The sequence below is a fragment of the Aythya fuligula genome, chromosome 3 (assembly GCF_009819795.1).
Source record: "Aythya fuligula isolate bAytFul2 chromosome 3, bAytFul2.pri, whole genome shotgun sequence".
NCBI lineage: Eukaryota > Metazoa > Chordata > Aves > Anseriformes > Anatidae > Aythya > Aythya fuligula.
In genome coordinates, this window is record NC_045561.1 from 17,973,188 (window position 1) to 17,986,310 (window position 13,123).

Genomic DNA, 13,123 nt, shown 5'->3' on the forward strand with positions numbered 1-13,123 from the left:
GTGAGCCAGAAAGATCATTTAGGTTATAGTAAACTCAAGTAATGACCTTTTTGGGCTTGAAAACACCAAATGAAGGAGGAGGGTATTTAAGAATGAGGTGTGGTGTGCAGTTGGAAGTCTTGTGAGAAACTGAAATGTGAACACAAGCTGTGCTAGGTGTTTTGTGTTTCAGATCTGCTCCAGAAACAATGGTGGATTCTCTTTCCAGGAATTTGCATTTGTTTTCTGTGTGTGGAAGAAATTCTGGATGGATCATTGCTGGAGCTGTAGCCTAATTGTGCTTAGTGTTTGTGGTATGCTGAGGCTGTGCTGAGATTTCCTAATGCTCTGTGAAGACGTGATCCCTCTAATGAAGTCTTCATTTGTCTGAGAGATGTGAATAGTGGAAGTAATGTTGATTTAGATGTAGGAGGACTTCATGGTTGAAATGCTCATCAAGTCAGATGGGTTTCTAAGTACCTTTGAAAATCTGGACAAGAAGGGGGAGATTAATCCAAATGTTGAGCAACAGAAGATTGCTTGGGGGTAGGAGAAAGGGGAGGGGAAGGAGTTAGGCAGGGGTGGCTGGGAATAAAACTGCCACAGATTACAATCCGTGAACAAACCAGTGCTGAGTAGTACTGTCCCTTCCTGTAGTTCTGTAACTGGTGGTCCTCTTAGTGGATCATGATGCTGATGAGCTGGAAAATGTGACAGTGAATAATATTTCAATAGCTCTGTCCAAACATTTAATTTTTTTCTTATTTGTGTAAGCTCAGTTTACTGTCAGAAAGTCAAATGTCTTGCTCATGTGGCTAGCATCAGCTCCATTTGGGAGGGAAGGTGGCTGCAAACATAATTATATTTCTGCAAAGTATGTGAAACAGAAGATGAGGAAGAAGAAAAATTTATTATTGCTTTCAATGAAGGAGTAGAAGGGAGAGAGGAGAGATCCCTGGGAAGCCAGGAACAATATCTTGTATACAACCTGTGCAAGGCATTCATTCTGTAAGTTTCTGACCTTGTTAGCTGCTTGTTTCTTTGTAATAGATTTTCTGTTGCCTTACATCAGTGCTGGTGTTATTTTGTAGTTGAATTTAACTGCTCTGTGTTGTGCTTTATTGAGGAAAGTTGTTTCTTCATGCTGTCTTGTTCTGCCTGCAATGAAGTGAAGGCCAAAAAGCGCCTGCAGTGTTGCTGTGAAGATACGTGAAGCAAAATGAGCAGTTTAATACAGCCAGATTTCGGTATTGCCACTGAGCGTGGTAGCATTGCCTCTTCCTCCTTTCTGCTTGCTTGTTGCCCACTCTTTTGTATGTCTGCTAAGGTTTGTACAGCTGAATGGCCAGGGTGAGCAAACCACGGAGCTGATCCAGCTGAAAATTAGCCCAGCAATGTCTTTCCTTTCCTTTCATGGAAAAATAACCCTAAAAAGCTTTGTTTGTGATCTTCTGAGTATGTATGTGTCTTTCTAGTTTTATTTTATTTTTTTCTGTTACCACATGGGCAGGAGCTATTTACTTGAAGATTTTCTGCTTTGATATTTTCTTCTGGGACAATTTTTTTTGCTTGCTCTGAGTATAAATGACTTTTTTGCTTCTGTATTCATTGTACCTTTTTGTCCTCTTCAAAGGTGAATGCCATGGTGCTGTTACAGGTGGTTCTTATTTTTCTGGTCATGCTGTTACAGCAATGCATTTTCTTAAACTTGTCTTCCCAGTCCTTTTTTTCCCCTCTTTATAGCTGTTTCAACTATCTGTTCTATTCTCCTCCAATTATTACGGTTAACCTCTGTCCTTTTCCTTTTGTAAACTTGTAACTGTTTCAACAACAAAGTGATGTTGATATGAAAAGCTAAAAGAAGTTGTGTGCAATTGTGAAGAATGTGGTTTTAAGGTAGCAATGCAAGGGTTCTTTCTCCTGAGAAGCAATTCTCTGAGGTGAGCTGTGGGATTGTTTTTTAAATACACATATAATTTCTAATTGGCATGTCTTGGGTGCTGGGTAAGGAAAAGGAAAGGACCATACATTGCAGTTAGTGCAGCCTCCCAGCCCTGATTACCTCCCGAATCCAGGGGGAGATGAGACCCTGTCTGCGTGGAGCTACTTCAGAGGGAAGTTTCAGTGCCTGGTGGCTTCACCGTCTCCCCTGCGACTTGTCTCCGTAAATGGGGCCTTGGGATTGATCATCTCCTTGGGGGCTCTTAGCAACACTTCTACTTTCTGCTCACGTCGTGCATTGTTCTTGAGAATCCGTGAAGAATGCTCAGCGCCTGACAGGATTTGGGCCGTAATCAAGGCTGACACTGACTGGCGTATTGTCAAATTGTGCACGTATCATTGCTTGTTAGATAACACTGGACATCCGTTAGTGTCTCTTGGCTAATCAAGAGTGTTGCCTCACATATTCTTACGATGAGAGGGTGAAAGATTCTTGTCGTAGCTGCCAGCTTTCATCATCTGAGTGGATTGCAGAAGATGGTACTCTAGGGACAATTGAGAATAGGAAGTTTGAAGATTTGCTATGTTCTCCTGAAGCGTTGGAATGACTTTCATAGACTCAGGGAATTGTCTCCAGAAGGTTGCTTTTGTCTCTTTAATTTATTTATTCGTTGTTGGTGGTGATTATTGCTAGTTATTTCTAAAGCTGTCAATCCATGTGTCTGTTTCAGGGCGATTTGATGAAACTGTGATTGAAGAAAGAAGGCAATGTGCTGAAGATCTGCTGCAGTTTTCTGCTAATATCCCTGCTCTCTATAATAGCAAACAGCTTGAAGAGTTTTTTAAGGTTTGTTAGTGTTTGTAGGAGTATTTGCTTCTTATTGATGTGAATAAAGTAGAGTGCTGATTCTGCTTTACTTTATAAGCTACAGAGTGACAACAAGCTGATCTGATGTGCTTTGTGAAGTGACTGGGAGTTTTCCATTCACTCTAGAAATCTAACTTAAAAAAAAAAAAAAGAGGCATATCACACCTATGAGTTGGGAAGTTTTGCAGGAACTTTGGGTGAAGGGATTTGGAATTTTTGCTTATTGAATGACGAGCAAAACCAGTGATGTTAAATACAGATGGTCTGGGGAAGTAATAAAAATATTGTTACTATTTCTGTGTTTTATGCAGTTGTTTATAGTTTCAAACTAAAGAAAGGAAGGCTGAGTAGACTCTTCTCTTGGCCTGTTAGGGACTGAGGTCCGTTACAACAAATTTGGTATATGGCTTGTCAAACATGCTGCTGATACAGAGATGTGAGAACCATTCGCCAGAATATGGTTTGGAGCAATAAGTTGATTGACTTCCTTTCCATTACATCTGAAGGAGTTTGTTTTCAATAGTTCCTTCAGACCTCTCTATTTTCAGCGTGCTCTGACATTCTGCAAACACGTAAGCATAAATTTACTTGTAAGCACCATAATAACTCCCTGAAATTAAGGAAGTGCTCATCTGTTTGAGACTGGGATGTGAGTGTATTGATGTGTTTAGTGTATTTAAATGGTAAATGTGAAAGCAATATTACAGAAAAGCATACAAATTCTCACTTGTTTTCATGATACAGTTATAGCAGAACCCTTTAAAATGCTTAAGATAACTTTCATTAAGCTTTGGCAGCAACAATGAATAGGAGACTGAAGTAGAATATTTTACTCTTCAGTTTGTTTGCATGTGTGCTTTTTTGGTTCTTGGGAAATATTTCTGTTTTGTGCTTTTTGGGCACTTTGTTCAGAGGTTGCCATCCTTTGCTTAACAAAAGTATTAGTTTTAGCCTTCCACTGGACCTTTTCTGGCTTTGTAAGGCAATAAACAAACCTAGAAAGGCATTCATTGTTACAGGAGAAAATCTACAAGGGAAATTATGCAAGTGTAATAACTTAAGCTCACGTGCTAGTTGATGATGTGTCATTTTCCTGTAAGAATGCCTTAGGTGTTGATCAGTTACCAGCCCAGCCAGGGTCCTTCAGCTCTGCTGAGGAGTGGTTTTGTTCCATTTCAGATTTCTGTGTGAGTAGCCATGGGGAGGTGGAGTTGGACAATGAAGTCTTAGAGACAGCTGAAGGGGATGCTGTGTGCATCTATGGGCTAGCTAACATGAGAATGTGCTGGGCTAGTTCAAGACTGATTAGAAATGCCTGCTTATAACTCTGCCTTGGAAATGGTGCAGTTCCTAATGAAATTGCATGGAAGGTATGTTACTGAGAAGTGAAGCAGAAACTAAACGAGCAATGACAACAACAACAAATATTCAGGTGTTTTTTTCTGAAATTAATTGTTCTTACTCTATTTACCTCTAAAGTCTTTTAGGCTAATACCACCCTTGTATGCTAGCTCTGGTCTTCTCGTCCTTGTTTGTCCTCTCTGGACAATAACTGAACTCACCATGCTGGGTGGGCCATTGATCTAATCCACCAACGATCCTGCACGAAGGACCTGTTGACTTGGGGAACACCATGGAAGGGCACAGACTCAGTCACAAGAGGGCAGGAGCATCACTGCTCACTCCATGAAAGCTCTGGGCTTTGCAGGCAGACATGCTGCAGCCTGTGTGGTTCAGGACTCTTGTTACTTGCCACAGAAGCTGCAGTAGGCTGACTGTTTTGATAGCTAAATAGTCAGTGGCAAGCAAACATGGCCTGAAAAAGAGCTCTTGTTTTGCTTTGGTTCTTTACAGGGAGTGCATTGTGAATTTCATGGCTTAAAATGTACGGGGTTTGGCTGGGAGGATTTGGTCAGGCTTAGTTTCACTCCTTGAAATCTGTGAGAAGTTATACCAGCTCTTTGTGTAGTTGTCAAATTGGGTAGAGTAGCACTGGGATTAAACCCCAGGCTAATTGTGCAGGTATGTATGGTTTAATTAAATGCTCCATTACTTTATAGTTAATGCATTTACCAATTAGGGAAGTTAATTTTGAGTATCGCCGCCATATAACGAGACGTTCCATAGAGCAGAGTAGCTCAATAATTCCTTTCCTTCTTTCTTTTCAGGGGGGAGAGGTTCATGATGGGTCTGAACTGATTGGTCCTGTTGAGCCTGCGTCCGACTCTCTGACTGACAACCTGTCTGACTGCAGCTCTGAAGGTTTGCTTTCTTCTGTCATGTAGCCTTACACCATAATCTGTTTTAAAGCAGCACATAAATGACAAATGCATGTCTGTAGGAGTACTGACATCTAATTTGTTTGCCTGTTATGACACAAATGCCAGAACTGGGATTAAAAAAAAAAAAAAAAAGAAGCTGAGCTCAGCAGAGCTCTGTCTGCCCTGCTAGAAGTTCGCTTCTAACAGGAAAATTTCTGGGAGTTTGTCTAGTCCATTTTGGAAGTTCTAGTGCTCTGTTGCTCAAAAAGAACTGCTTTTTGGTGCTAGTGGGAACTGAATGAGTCCAGAGGAGGGCCATGAGGCTGATCAGGGAGCTGGAGCACCTCTCCTATGAGGACAGTCTGAGGGAATTGGGGTTGTTCAGCCTGGAGAAAAGAGGGTTCTGGGGACACCTTACAGTGGCTGTCTAGGACCTGAAGGGGGTCTGCAGGAAAGCTGGGGAGGGACTCTTGGTCATGGAGTGGAGTGATAGGACAAGGAGTAATTGTTTTAAACTAAAAGTTGGGAGATTTAGGTTAGATATTTGGAAGAAATTCTTCACTTAGAGGGTGGTGAGGCATTGGCACTGGTTGCCCAGAGAAGCTGTGGATGTCCCATCCCTGGAAGGGTTCAAGGCCAGGTTGGATGGGGCTTTAGGCAACTTGATCTAGTAGGAGGCATCCCTGCGCATGGCAGGAGTTTGGAACTAGGTGATCTTTAAGGTCCCTTCCAACCCAAGCCTTTCTGTGATTCTAGGAATCCTTTTGATTAAATGTGTGTGCGCCTGCCTGCTTCCAAAAGGTTGAATAAACAGTCTGGTAGCGTTCATGACTAATCATGCCTCAAGTCTCTGGCTGTAAAAGTTTGCAGGGAATTTTAAAGTCATTATGAAATTGATCAATAAGTGCAAAGATGACAGTTTGAATTTGCCCAGAACATGAAAATTGGGTCTAAGATTTGCTAACTACTGCATTCATTAGAGAGGGTTCTCGTTCAGCCATTCATGCTCTGGATGTTGCTAGGCTTTCACTGCTTATAAGAATCCAGAAGAGATGTAGTACTGTATTTTAAAAAATTAAGTATATCTTCTGGATTGACATATGTTAATGGAGAATGCTAAAACCTACTGTAGGGCTTGGGGTGGTAAGCAAGTTGTTTAAGTCTCTTATAAAAGCTGCAAGCATTTTTTTTTCTCTTGCTGTAAAGAACTCCCTGTTCTTGAAAGTCTGAGACATTGTGTATTAGAACCAGTGTGGGCTATGTTCATTTGAAAACTTAAAATCCTTCCTTTAGATTGGTAGTGTTTTCTGGCTGTGTTAATAAGCCAATTTCATTTGTCTCTTTTTCTGAGATTGCATTTACTTAGCACATCGTAGAGATACACATGCTGGCTTGGATGCCAGATGTAATTTTAGTGGAACTTCACTCTTGCTAAAAAAAAGTGTAGCCATAAGGTAGGGTCAGTCAGCCCAAATAAACAGCATGTTAGGGCTTCCTTGCCTGCCTCTGGAGTCTGAGCTAGCCTGAGTGTCTCTGCATATAATCAACTGCAAGAACCATGCAAACTTTTAGATGTTTCTGTATGCCTGAATTATCTTTGGGGTCCTTATGAATTCTAAGAAGTTCTTTTGCAGCCTAATGGATTTTTCTTTGGAACTGTTTTACACTGAAGTATAAATATGCAATATTATACAAACACTTCTAAAGATTATTTGAGAGGGTTTTCTGGCTTAAGTACTACAGTTCTATCTTCTTTCTGGCATAGAGCTTGCTTTGGTAAAATTCTGCTTGAGTAACAAGAGCTGCTTGATTTTCCTAGTAGTGGTTTGGTTTTTTATTGCCAGAAGACTCCAGGCTGTGTGACTTGCCACTGGAATCTCTCAATGCCAATAATTATGCACTTAGTTATGTGATACTCTATGTGTGCAGGGAGTTTTGCCTTCTGTTTTGTAGCATATTCTCTTAGTTAATGAACTAATGCACCTGCAATACTTTGTTCTGTGAGGGAAAAGTATAGAGCTGTTTAATTACAGGAGGTTGTTATCATACGTACAGGTAACTAGTTTTAAAATGACACTATTCCTGTGAAACATCAGTCCGTTTTTGACAATGCACCCATTTTACCCTCTGTCTTATAAAAGAAAAACTGCTCTGAAAATGTTTAATGTGAATGTTTCTATTCTTTATTCAGAAGAGCCTCATTTGTAGCAGAAGAAAAACGCTTCCTTTAAATGGGAACACTTTTTCTTCTTTTCAATATTTTTATAAAGTAGAAAAATACTTTGACAGACATCCTCTGAATTGGCTGGAGTGCTTTAGGGGGTACTCACAACAGCTATGAGCGCAGGGCTTCCAGGTGCAGAATGTGACTTTGTGGAGTTTTCTAAAAACCCGTATGCCTTGCAATCCATATTTCCTTGCTTTCTAAACTAATTTTTGGCAAGGGGAGATAGAGAGAGAAAGTAACAGCTGTCATTAAGGCCTCTAGATGGCAGTGGCAATACTCGTCTCAGTCCTCTGCCCTCCTCAAGGCATCCTGCCTGCATCTAATTTTTCCAAGTCTGATTATCATTAACTGTGACTAGTTCTGTTAGTTTTTGTGGGCCTATGAGGGCGTCCATGTGGGCACTGTTCCTCCAGGCTGTTGTACTGAGGAGGGGCAGGTGTTTGCTTAGCAGAGGCTGGTGTTTGCTCACAAGGGTCTGTTGTGTTTTCTCACTTTTACCTGTTCTTTCCAGGCAAAGTTCACTCTGCAGAAGGCATGCACATTAATGGTAGAAGCAGCAAATTGATGGTAGAGGAAATATTTTTGTACCAAAATAAGCAATAAATATCTTGGTTCTAAAGCAGTTTTGTAGTTACTGCTTTTACAGGAATGTGCGCTCCTCAAGAGGCCAGATCACCCAGGCTTTCCACCAGTTTTGGGAAACTGCATTTACTCCCAATATACCTGCAAAATTGCATGAGGCAGAGACAAGTACAGGAGTTTATGCTGAATTTTAGCATCATGATACTCATCTAATCTTCCTGACAAACAGTTGTCTTCCTTTCTGTATACTTAGGATAATGTTCATACGTCAACTTCTTCTCCAAAATTTTTCTGTACCAGTTACCACGTTCTTTAGAGAAATTCCCTGGGAAGCTCTTCGTTTTCTTTTTTCTTTTCCTTTTGTTTTACCATGTTTTCTTTTCAGAAATGAGCAGATACGGTTCAGACTTTCCCTATTCCTCAGGCTGATTGGAAGCCCTGTGACTGTGCCTTGTGTGGTGCCAGACCTGGGCTTTAAACCCTGCCCCTAAGCAAAGTTTATTAGCTCAGGCTCTGTGCCATGCTCACTGTGTTCATACAGCTTCTGGTCAAGTTGGCTGTAGGAGCAGAACAAATGTGATTTTGTTTGGGCTGTAGGGAGGGGAACTTGGGTCTGCCTGAAATCTGCTGTGTAGATGTGTTCTGATTCATATAGCCCGGGTGGCCAGCACAGCCTCCCCACAAATGCCCAGCTTTCATGTTCATTCGCTCCATCTGCAGCCTTTGTCCATCAGGCAGCTCTGCTTGCACCTCTGTATTCCCTAGCTGGTGATTTGTCTTCACTGGAGAAAAACATTCAAATCCTCTAAATGTTATTTCATAAATTCAGAGTCCTCAGCATCCAAATTTGATATTGCTCTCCATAAATTGGGCAGGTGAACACCTAGTTATTCATACTCGAATTAATCTTGTCTTCCTCTGACCATTCTGTTGTGAGGTTGCCTTCTTTATTACAACTCCTGGGACTACATAGGCAGTTTTCTCTACATGGACACTTTGCTTTATGTTCCTCCCCTGAAAAGATCAGGAACATTATCTTCTGTGTACTTTCTCCCCTACTCTCAAGTAGTCTTGAGACTTCACTGAGTCTCTGAGTGTCATTGTGCCTTGATCTTCAGACAAAGTGAAAGACTGGTAACATGTTCTTCTTCCTGCCCTTTTTCCTCTCACTCAAGCTAAAGGAACGCTTAGCTTTAGAAAAACAAGGTTTCTACAGTGCTTGACAAAATGTGTGCTGTTATTGTACTCTTCTATAAATTGTAACTCCTTCCTCTAACTCTAGAGTTGCAAAATTAAAATAAAAGTTTGAGCTGTTTGCCTTTGAGTCAGCGCCTTGCTGCTACGCATTCTTCTTGAAGATGCCAGAATACTTTACCTCACTATGTGCTTAAACTTCTGACTCTATTGATAATAGAGAAGAAAACAAGACACCAGGTTTTAGTTCAGAATTTACTTTCACTGTGTGTACAAACAGCTAAATGCCTTGACCTTGTTGCCTGTTTTATTGCTTCAGTGTGTACGTGTGCCAAGGTGATAAAACAAACTGCTACTTGATATCCAGGTGGCACTGCCAAATTCATGGCTCACTCCATATGTCTCATGCAGAGTACTATTCTGAAATGACATTTTTTGAGACTGAAACCTGGCTTTTTTTTTTTGTCTTGGTGAGTAGGTGTAGGTCCCAGCTTTGAAGGCTCTTCTGTTATGTCTTGTTAGCTGTAAATCATCATAACAGCGAGAGGTAGGGATTAAAGTGCTACTGCTGTTGAAATTAGGTGAGTTGGAGTGCTGAGGTTTGAATTAGCCATCCTAAGCAAACACCTGTGTTCTGTTTTTAACCTCAGAGGCAACCAGGAATGGCAAGTCTAATACTGCTGTCAGTTTCAATAGTGTTACCAAATAGATATCCCTGATAGCCAGTCCAAGAGCAGTTTTACATTATGTACTTTTACCTGTAGTAGGGTCATATCCTTTCATTTTGATGGCAAGTGGACATCTAATCCCTTGAGCAAAAGGATATCAAACATTTTTGTCGTTCTTGTCCTTTTCAGTTCGGAAGGATTTAAGTGGGCTCGATGATGTGACGCTTACAAGCCAATCGGAATGTGGAGGTGAGATCTGGAAGTTGTTTCCATTACATTTGTGGAATTTAAATTATTAAAAAGTCGTGGTTATTTATGAATGAACACTCTGTGGATGATGATTCATACAGAGAGATGATGTACATGTAAAATATACGTGCAATTTATTCGCAAATATCCCTGCTAAGTTTCTGTAGGTTGAAATTACTTCCTGCAAGCTGACCTTCAGTATATTTGCTCTTAGCTTATGGCAAATGTAAAATAAAATCTGCTAGCTTACATTTCAATGAAAGAGGTGTAAACCAATTTGTTTTACCACATTAGCAATGAAAAAATAGTATACGTGGTATCCATGAATTTGAGTGCTGCATGATGCATAAACTGAGAGTAACTCTGTGTGAATTCAAGCTTCTAATTGAATAATTTTGGGATGCTTCATCTTACTGATTTAAAAGAGTATGTTGGGATATCTTGCAGCAGTAATCTGGCTCCCGCTGATTGACTTTTCTAATAGCACTCACACAGGGAGGTTTAGTTTTGTAATTTCCTGGAGCCCAGCAGTGAGCAGGCTTTGAAGGTTTAAGTTGGGTGTTAGATGTTTGTCTCTTCATTCCCAGTATTAAAATGAAGAAGAGTTGCTCTGCAGAGTTTGTGGATAACTTTAAAAAAACATGCTTCTTTGGGTATTTAAAAACCATTTTTAACACAGCTGTACATATGGAGAATTTCTGTGCTCAAAGTCTTAGAAATCTGGCTAAGTGAAAAGACAGCTAATATCTTTGGATGAGATAAAGAATTTTGGAGGTTCCTGTGTCATATAAGAAATGCAAAGTAATGAATGTCTTTCTGACCATGCTTTCAGGCTTCTCCAGTGACAGTGACCTGATCTCTCTGACAGTTGATGTAGACTCTCTTGCTGAGTTAGATGATGGAATGGCATCCAACCAAAGTTCTCCCAGTAGAGCTGTTGGCTCTTGCCTTACTTCTGAGCCCCCAGTACAAAGCACGGTGGCATCTGAGCAGGAGTGGACCAAACCCGAAGGAGAGAAGGAAAGCCATAGTCTGTTTCCTGGAAGCTTAAAACCCAAGTCTGGCAAACAAGATTACTTGGAGAAAGCAGGCGAGTTGATAAAGCTGGCCTTGAAGAAAGAGGAGGAGGAAGATTATGAATCTGCCTTCAGCTTTTATAGGAAGGGTGTTGATCTGCTTCTGGAAGGTGTACAAGGTATGGATCTTCCCATTAAATGCCCCTAACCAAAAGTAAGGCAACTTGATTATGGAATTTCCTTGGTGACATCTGCTTACTGTGTTGCAAAGAGGTGATATGAAATGCAGACCCATGTGTGCGTGGCTTTCATGCTGCTGTGCATCCAAGAGAGAAGTCTTTCTCTTTAAGACTAGATGCTAATTTAGGGTCTCATCTTCCATGTGCCGCATATCTCCTCTTCCAAAATTACAGCACAACCTCCGACTTGCAGGTAAGTAACAAAGTGCTCCACTTTTGCCTCTTTCCTTTTTATTACCTAGGCATTAATTAATACGTGGCACTTGCAGCACTGTTGAAACATTATTTAATTTACATGGTTAAGTGAGGATTAATTATCCCCATTTTACGCATGGGGAGAGGCTGACTCAGGTTAACTTTCCAATCACAACAGGATTAGAACTATTCTTGGCTTACAGTCTCCTGCTTCTTCCACTTAACTGTTCTCCTTTTTCTAGGTAAAAGATGCATAAAAACTTGCATGCCTACCCTGCTGGAGGAGAGCAGGAGTTTTTTCAAGACACTCTGGTGTGTCAATATGACTGCAAAACCTGTTGTTAACTGACCAATTGCAACACCTAGTAGATTTCTATGGCTACTTCTTGTACCTTGTCAGTCAGAAAACATTTTTTTTCCCTTCCCATCTATAGTTTTTGAGAATCTAGAGTGATAACCTCATATATTTGCATTTTGTCCATCAACAGCTTAAAACTATTAAGCACAGGAGAAGAATTGTTCTTTCCTGGAGTGAATTCAGGGTCTGTGTATTGTGCTTCTGTCCCACCCAGATGAAATGAGTGAGATTAGAATGGTGGCTTTGTTTAACAGCATACAGCACATAAACATTCTGCTGCTTCAGAGCTGAACGTAGATGCTAATGTACCAAAACACATGCAAGTAGAAGCCTTTGCTGCATCTCAGTATGATGCACAGCAGTGGTCCAGATCCTGTGAACGGTTCTAGGAATGGAAATTACCTACTGAGCTGCTTTAATGAAAAATACTCGATAGGTTACTGAGGTGTGGGCCAGGATTAGTGCATAGCCTTTGCTTAAAGTGTCTTTTTCCTTTTTGGCAAAAGTAAATCCGCCTCTGTCTTATGTCCCAGTGATGTCAGTCGAGCTGCTGCTTTGCTGCTTGTTGTGGCTTTTCAATAGCATTCTATTTTGCCTTGTCTGTGTTATCAAAATGTTTTCCATTTTTGATGTTGAACGTGCCAGCAGTCCTTCGCTGGAGAGCCTTAGCTACTCTTTCGTTACTAACGCCCTTTTTCTACAGACCCGTGTGCCATTCAGTTGTGGTCTTCTGAAGAATATTCTGTTTTGTCATAACCACTTCTGCCGTCCAGCTGTGATGCACGGCTGCCACGATGCAGTTTCAAACCTTTGGTTTGAACTGCAGCTTCAGAAGGCTTCATTAAACTGTTGCAAACTGTTAGGGCGCAAGTACGAGTCAGGCTATTGCACGTAGGCTGGGCTGTAGTAACTGTGCCCACGCACTTGAGTTGTGGCAGTGGTTAGATGCGTTGGCTTTGAATCCATGATAATCCTTAGAGCAATGTTGACGTTTAAGTTGTAAAAGTCTATACCTGCATGCATTGTAGGTAACTTGCTCAGCTGAGTGTAGTAACTCGATAAAATACAGCATTGCATCAGTACAGCACAGGGGAGAGAGTAACGGGAGTGAATTGCATTTCAGCGTGCATCTTATCCCTTGGGAACAGAAATGTGCCCAGGCTGGTTCCTAGTGGTATTCTCATCTTTCTCCTTTCTCTGTGTTACCCTGCACGGCTGTTGAAGTGGAAAGGAAACGAGTGGTCATCCTCTGCTGAGTGCTCACCCCAGGTTTGAGTAGATCCAGCTCATCCCGTGTGCTGTTCTCTTTGGAGCTCCTGCAAACTGACAGGGAAACCCTCATGTCT

The 13,123-nt window shown here is 41.2% G+C and overlaps 1 protein-coding gene across 2 annotated transcripts in view; it reads left to right on the forward strand.

Moving 5' to 3' along the window:
• RPS6KC1 (ribosomal protein S6 kinase C1) overlaps positions 1 to 13,123 on the forward strand; it is an 87,759-nt gene that overhangs the window by 14,095 nt on the left and 60,541 nt on the right. For both annotated transcript variants that reach the window (XM_032185849.1, XM_032185850.1), the window contains 4 exons: positions 2,652 to 2,767; positions 4,957 to 5,050; positions 9,910 to 9,969; positions 10,802 to 11,164. In XM_032185849.1, the coding sequence (XP_032041740.1) occupies positions 2,652 to 2,767; positions 4,957 to 5,050; positions 9,910 to 9,969; positions 10,802 to 11,164 (633 nt within the window). The remainder of the gene's footprint in view (positions 1 to 2,651; positions 2,768 to 4,956; positions 5,051 to 9,909; positions 9,970 to 10,801; positions 11,165 to 13,123) is intronic.